Source organism: Pollicipes pollicipes, unplaced genomic scaffold, assembly GCF_011947565.3.
Source record: "Pollicipes pollicipes isolate AB1234 unplaced genomic scaffold, Ppol_2.1 Scaffold_7261;HRSCAF=8764_pilon_pilon_pilon, whole genome shotgun sequence".
Taxonomy (NCBI): Eukaryota; Metazoa; Arthropoda; class Thecostraca; order Pollicipedomorpha; family Pollicipedidae; genus Pollicipes; species Pollicipes pollicipes.
The window spans coordinates 9,945,574-9,953,048 of NW_023597054.1; the positions used below are offsets into that span (position 1 = coordinate 9,945,574).

General features: G+C 55.6%; 1 protein-coding gene across 1 annotated transcript; it reads left to right on the forward strand.

The window, feature by feature from the left end:
• Positions 1-122: 122 nt before the first annotated feature.
• LOC119112941 (Krueppel-like factor 16) lies at positions 123-4,063 on the forward strand. The gene is made up of 3 exons (XM_037237247.1): positions 123-271; positions 2,357-2,709; positions 2,800-4,063. The coding sequence occupies exons 1-3, from the start codon at positions 172-174 to the stop codon at positions 3,127-3,129; spliced, it is 783 nt and encodes a 260-aa protein (XP_037093142.1). The 5' UTR covers positions 123-171; the 3' UTR covers positions 3,130-4,063.
• The last annotated feature ends 3,412 nt before the right edge of the window (positions 4,064-7,475 follow it).

Consider the following 7,475-nt stretch of genomic DNA (forward strand, 5'->3'; position numbering starts at 1 on the left):
CGCTCCACCAGCGCTGGAGACGCGATACAGGCGCGCGCTTGGGTCACGTGGCCTTGTGGCGCGCCTGCGCGCGTCCCGCAGCGGGACGAGCCCCTCGGAGGCCAGTAAACAGAGCAGTGGTGACCTGAGAGTGCGTCGTCCGGTGCTGGCAGGAACCGCAACGAGCGGCCGATGGGCGAACCGATGGTGCTGCAGCCCGCCTGCAGCTGGGCTCAGTGGGGCTGGAGCGAGTCGGACACCTCTGACTTCTCGGTCCTCTCCACCTCACCAGGTAAGGGTATGCGTCCTCTGTTACTCGCCAGGGAAGGGTCTGCTTCCTCTGTACTCATCAGGTAAGGGTCTGCGTCCTCTCTACTTCATCAGGCGAGGGTTTGTCCTACCCACCTCATGTCCTCCCCACCTCACGAGGCAAGGGCTCGCGCCCTCCGTCACCTCACCAGGTAATGGTCTGTCTTCCCAAACTCCCCACCACCGTCCCTCCTCACCTCACGATGCAACGGTCTGCGTCCTTTGTAGCTCACCAGGTAAGGGTCTTGTCCTCCCACCTCACGAGAAGCGGACCTGCATCCTTCTTCACTTTACGAAGCAAGGGTCTGCTTTCTTTGTACCTCGCCAGGCAAGGATCTGTGTCCAGGGTTCCTGACAAGGCAGGGGCCTGCGTCCTCCTGTACCTCACCAGGCAAAGATCTGTATCCTATGTTCCTCACGAGGCAAGGGCCCGTGTTCGTCCACTCCCACCAAGCCAGACCCTGCATCGCCATCTCTGAAGACGCGAAGGTTCGGGATTTGGCACTGTTCGGGATATCAGTGGTGCGGCACATCCTTCGGGGAACCATAAGACACCGGAGAGACAAGAACTCCCGCCACTGTTTATGCCGCGGGGTGTCTTGATACTGTCATGCGAGACTACAACTTTCCGGGACACGTTATAGATAAAACCCTAGTGCAAACGTTGGCGGGGACCAGTGGGGGGTAGAACAGGCCTTCCACGCTTCAAAAGCAAGTAGCGAAACGACTGCATTATCTAGCGCGTCATTGGGCTGCTCAGAAGGCAGAGTGCCTCTCCGCATTGTGTTCCTTGGACGTGGGCGACGCGGGTCTGTTACGCATCCGAGTGGTGACTGCGTATGTCAGAACTGCGTCGTCGGCCCCCTGCTCAGTGCACTTGTAAAGCGACTGCGTAAAACCACCAAAGGTCAAGGATCGGGTCCATACTACCGAGTGTCGTGGTGGCTGTCAGAAAAGGGAAGGAATTGGTTGGTTAGCGTGATAAAACCATGGGATTAACGCAGTTGATAGGGTGAAAATAGACGATTTCGAAGGATGTGACCAAAACAAAATTGTTTCGCAGTGAATGCGCAAAAAGTTGCAGCGTAATCTGCCATTTCATCGCATAACTGAGTAAAAACAGAACTGTTTGTTCTGTTTTTATGCTATCACAAATCTGCAAAATTTCAGCTTTAGCATCAGCCGAATATGTGATGCACCAGGTGTAAAGGAAAGGCAAGCACGCGGTACTAGCTGGTTCGTCGATACCATTTTGAGTTCTTAACATTCTGACAGACGATGCGGAACACTAATGAAATCCGTTCAGCTGTGATGATCAGGGAGAGTTCAGAAGCCTGACCGCTTGGCTCGTTCTTAGAAAAATAGGTCACGAAAACTTAAATGGCGAATCCCTTTTTCTGGCACAGCATTGTCCACGCGTCAAAAGTCTAGGGCTTGAAGGAAGGCAAACATCTTCCAAGTTCCCTTCATCCTACACGCTATCTTCGATCACCATGTCTGCGCTGCGAAAACATTGAAATCCAGAATCTCCCTCACATGCATTCAAGCGGTGGCCGTCTGTCGCCGGTGCGTGCAGGCCGGCCTTCTGAGGGGTCGGGGCCCGGTGCGTTGGGCGCCGCTTAGATATCGGAGTGGCACTGCCGGCGTCGCGACGGTCCGCCAGCGGCGCGGGGCACCGTTCGGGGAAGACCTTGGGCGTCGGGCGGCCGTATCGGGTGGCGCTCGGGGACGCGCCTGCGGTCCATCACGCCGTCACCCCGCCAGCCTACGGCGAACCGGCCGACGGGCGGGCCGACGCTTCCGGCAACATTGCTGACGCTGTTGCCTGCAGCCATGGCACGCTCCCGGCAGCCAACGGTGCGACGATGGGGCCCTCGTCGGGCGCAGCGCCTCTGAAGCTAATACCAACGGGATGGACGCGAAGGCTGGCCCGGCTTAAAGAAATAGGCGAGGCGTCGTGGACGAGAGCGCGGGACCGGGCAGCAGTTTAGAAAAACCTTCCAGAGATATGCCTCCGAGTCGGTTGCTGCGTTTCCCTCACTTCTGATTTGTCACCCTTTGTCGACAGACGCCGACTCCTGCCTAACCAGCTGCTCTGACGGCGACTCCATCGACTGCCTGAGCCCCACATTCTACCTGGAGGAGTTCTTCTCCAGCTTGGAGGACGTGGACTGCAGTGCGGCCGACGATGATGGCCTAATCGACTCCACAATGAGCATGTGCGACCGCTTGCTGAGCGTGCCACCTGCCAGCCCACCGCCGCCGCCGCCGCCTCCTCCTCCCCCGCCGCCGCCGCAGCCGAGCGCACGCGACATGGTCGTCCTCGGCATCAACCTGTTCAACCTGACGCACTGCACGGGCGAGCCGGCGGCGGGCCGGGCGCCGGCGGCGCTCGTGACGCACGACTACAGCAGTCAGCTGGCTCGGCTGGCGCCGGCGCCGGCGGCCGGCGTGCCCAGCTGGTCGCCGCCGCCGCCGGCGGTGGTGCGCCGCCGCGGCCCCCGCACGCAGGTCCGGCCCGAGGACAAGGTGTTCGCCTGCCAGCACCCGGGCTGCGGCAAGCTGTACGCCAAGTCGTCGCACCTGAAGGCGCACATGCGCCGCCACACGGGCGAGAAGCCGTTCGCGTGCGGCTGGACCGGCTGCGGCTGGAAGTTCTCGCGCTCGGACGAGCTGGCGCGCCACCGACGCTCGCACTACGGCATCAAACCGTACTCGTGTGTCGTCTGTCAGAAGGCGTTCACACGGTCCGACCATCTCGCCAAACACACCAAGGTACACCGACGCGGCCGCCACCTGCACCGCGTGAGGACAGCGCACCACCCGGCCAGGAAGGCGTGAGGACGGCGCCAGGAATGCATGAGGAATGAGGACGGCGCGCGAGACCACCGCGAATGCATGGGAACTGAGGACGGTCCACCACGCCGCTAGAAAGACACGAGGACGCTGTCTGGTGCCAGGAAAGCCGAATGCCTGTTTGCATATCTGTTCGTCATTGCATCGTATTGGTTGAAATACGGGACCATGACTTGTATTGATACGTTTTACACGCTAATAAGGGCGACCCCTCGATCAGCCGCCAGAAGTTGATCGTAACTGAAAGGCGATCCGTTTGTTGCTGGAAGTAACATGATATCTGGTGCGCATCTCCGATGCTGTCTGGCTGTGCCCCCATGGCCACCACTGCACGTGATGATGGCATGACATGCAAGGAATGCCTGGCACCAGACCAGCAGGAAGTGGTGTTATATTTCTATCGTGGCATCAAATGCAAGACGAAGTCGCTGCTTCTCCGGTGTCGTCCCGGATAGCGTCACCAAAGAGGGTCTGTTTGTGTACGGATGGCTGGGTGTCTGCTCCGTTTGGAGGGCAAAGAGGTCGCTCGGTGCCGCTCCCCCCGACGGCCGCGTGGTAAGACGTCGACCCCCCAAACTGTTCGATTGTTTAGATAAGTCGGTACGGCGCAAATGAAGCCGCCACCACGTCATTGTTTTGTTTGATGTCATTCCATACGTCGCATTCCATCGGCAGAAATGCCGCACATACGCAGTAAACGTGTGAATATCTTATCATTGTTGCATGGTGTACAATTAGTATGCATGACTATATATCATACCCGTCTATAACAATGCCATACCATGCCAAGTTTGGACGCGCTCTTGAATTCTTTCTGTTGTTCAAACATACCAGATAGTTGAACATTAAATGTGTTGATGTCACCTGTTACTGCTGAAATGAAATTGCGACAACGGAGCGCATAATATTACCATCGATATATCGCGTCTTGGTTTTTAATGGAGATGATACATCAACCAACCGGGATGATGAGTATACAAATAACGGCTCAATGCCTACGCATCACAACCGAAACAGCCACGCGGCGTTGATGGTAAATGTGTGCCAAGACAACCCCGTCCTAATTGAAAAGAAGGAGATAAGGGGAAAACAAAGAATGAATGGCGCCGGTGAAAAAAGGAAGCTGTCGACCGATGGCAGACAGAGGCGATGCGGACGAACACACATACATATGCAAACATCAGAGACGCAACCGCTTATCGACAGTAAGACCTTGCAGCAGCTGTACGCATGGAGAACGGAAGTACGCACGTACGTATATGAGCGCGTACATGTTGGCGCTTACACGCAATTCAACACGTGAGCTTTTGCATCTGGCGATGGCCACCGGTCATTACGAATCGCGCCGAGTTCGGGGTTCTCGTTCAACTGCTCTAGGTCTTTCCCGTCCAGTCTCGTGGCATTCGCAAGCCTACGCAGCGGCGAAAGACCGGTGCTAGCCTTTTCTTGAACTTGTATGGAACGAAAGAATTGATGCATAGAAACAACTCGACATGCGTCGTGTACCATACACATGGTGGAGTTTTGCCAAAGTGACGGTCAATCAGTGTGTACTATTTCAGCAAAATTTAGCATTCAGCGTGATGGGAACAGTGTGTTCGTCTGACGTAGTATGCATACGCTATATTCCAACCTCAAAACATGCATACTTTTAGGCAAGGATTTCTTTACGACAGACTTTCAAACGAACTGCAAACACAACATTCGTCAAGACACACTGGCTCAACCAGACCTGACAACTTCTTGTTTCACAAATGATTACAACATGATATATACACGTCGTACAGGCCGACGCCCCATCCGATAATCGATCTGTGAAGACTCAGTGAAAACAGTGTGGAAGGAATATGGAACCCATTCTCACATCGGAAGGATGCACGGACAGCCCAGCCAAACTGCATCTTTTAAACCAGCAGGTTTTCACACGAGGCTTCTTCTTCATGTCATGCATTCGGTACATGATTGTATAGAATTGGCTCACCTGACTGAGGCCGGGTGTTGTGCATTCACAAATCCGCGCCAAGTCTAGTGCCGGGACTAACCTCAGGACTGGCCAGGGCTTCGCCAGGAACAGGTCGCTACCTCAAACGCTATGCCGGGACTAAGCTCAGGACTGGCCAGGGCTTCGCCAGGAACAGGTCGCTACCTCAAACGCTATGCTGGGCACGGCGCAACCCGTACTGCACTTAAGTCCTGATTTACAATGTTGTGGTATGTTATACGATGCCAATATACGCGACGCAAATCTTTCTTGTATGGTGTCAACGCCGAGTCACGGGCTCGGGAGCGTGACTGTAAAATATGTTACGTTTGTACACAAATATGTAAGTGAATATGGGATAGGCAGGTTTGAGAAGCATGCCAATTGATCACGCTACAAGACAAACACAGTGTGCTGCACGTTACACAGGCGAGCTTCGGCAAGCGACCGCCAGACGCTGGCTAAGGGACTCTCCATGCACTCCCAAGCGTTCCGAGTGCCCTCCTCAGGCTGTCCGAAGACGCTGGCTAAGGGACTCTCCATGCACTCCCGAGCGTGCCGAGTGCCCTCCTCAGGCTGTCCGAAGACGCTGGCTAAGGGACTCTCCATGCACTCCCAAGCGTGCCGAGTGCCCTCCTCAGGCGGTCCGAAGACGCTGGCTAATGGACTCTCCATGCACTCCCAAGCGTGCCGAGTGCCCTCCTCAGGCGGTCCGAAGACGCGCGCGTAAGGGACTCTCCATGCACTCCCAAGCGTGCCGAGTGCCCTCCTCAGGCGGTCCGAAGACGCGCGCGTAAGGGACTCTCCATGCACTCCCAAGCGTGCTGAATGCCCTCCTCAGGCTGTCTGAAGACGCGCGCGCCACCGGATGCGTGCGCGCCGCATGACCGTCCTGGCGAATCCCCGGTCGCCCATTGTCGCGTGATCCCTGATTGGTCGGACGGCTTTCCATCTCGAGCTCAGCCTGGGAAGGTTATACACCACATGGTAACAGCTTCAGCACCTGAATTATGCTCCGGGACAATCGCTCGTTTTTACACTGACTTAGACCTATCCATATTTTTACGGACAGCCGTTTCCGCGTAACTCGCATTTCGATATCTAGTTGACACTTTTGATGGGTGCGTTGAAGATCCTAAGAGGTTATTGCTGCTATTATTGCTTACGTCTACCTTGTAGCTATCCTGAGGACTTCACCCCCTAATTTCGTTGTTGATATTCGCTAGAGAAATCCAAGATGATGCCCTTATCGATGGAATGGATGGAAATATCCGCCCTTAAACTGCAAAACTGCTTGAAATACACACGGCATGAAATATTGTGACCCAACATCACGCAGTCGAACCCTAGAATCCACCGCCATGTCTGGCGCCACTCAGCCTGCGTGGGTCCTGCCACCAGTTGACAACGGCCGGTTCGGGGACCTGCGCGCCGGCCACCGAGCGCGCGGGGAGGGAGGGGGCTGTAACACCAGCCGCAGAGCCGTGATGGCCGTCACTCGCGTGCCCCGGGGCCGGGTCCGGTTACGTGGCGGGAGAACGCCGGCGCCGGCACCGGTCGCCGTACCCTGACAGTGATCCCGGAGTGGCGGGGTGGCCGGCGCGGCGGTCCCGGCGCCGCCTGGGCCTGGTCCGTGTCCAGTGCACACCGGAGCCGTCACTACTGAGTCCGCGTGCCTGTTCAGTGATCTCGGGGTGGCGGGGTGGCCGGCGCGGCGGTCCCGGCGCCGCCTGGGCCTAGTCCGTGTCCAGTGCACACCGGAGCCGCCACTGCTGAGCCCGCGCACCTTTTACGTGTTACAAGCCCGCGCAGGTTTTAGCGGGCATTGGCGCCACATCAGCCGGTTTTGGTGGTCTTTCAAAACCCAAGATTTGGAAGGAGAAGAGAAACATTGTTTTTGTGGTCTTAAACGCAGTGAATTGGTTTTGTTTAAACTGCACGCCAAATTTATTATACGGTGGAAATTCAAGATGGATAATTATGCAATACATAATAACACTGGGCAATCTTGACCATAGAAGGATACATTGCATATGACAACATACATTATCTAGCTAGTAAGCTGAAGTACACGATTCACACCACAGCAGCAGCCAAGACGCCAAGTCGTTATCACCCTGCGCGGCCCTGCTTAAACTCTTATGTTCCTCAATGAGACTGATGCTTCTGCTGCAAATGCAAATATATGAATATGGATCACCAGAGACAGCGAAGCAAGAGAAAAGAGTAGGCGATAAAGGCAACACCCCTCAGCTGATAACACTGAATTAAGTATTCGTTTTCTATTTAAATGTTCTTTGAGACTAAGGTTCGAGCGCAGAGACAAACGCACCTTTTGACATGAAACCGT

Bases quoted from the DNA above. Each gene is read 5' to 3' on its own strand.
- LOC119112941 (XM_037237247.1), top strand. From the start codon at position 172: ATGGGCGAACCGATGGTGCTGCAGCCCGCCTGCAGCTGGGCTCAGTGG. The intron at 272-2,356 runs GTAAGGGTATGC...CTTTGTCGACAG, and splicing joins GGTCCTCTCCACCTCACCAG to ACGCCGACTCCTGCCTAACC. The intron at 2,710-2,799 runs GCTCGGCTGGCG...CCCCGCACGCAG, and splicing joins ACGACTACAGCAGTCAGCTG to GTCCGGCCCGAGGACAAGGT.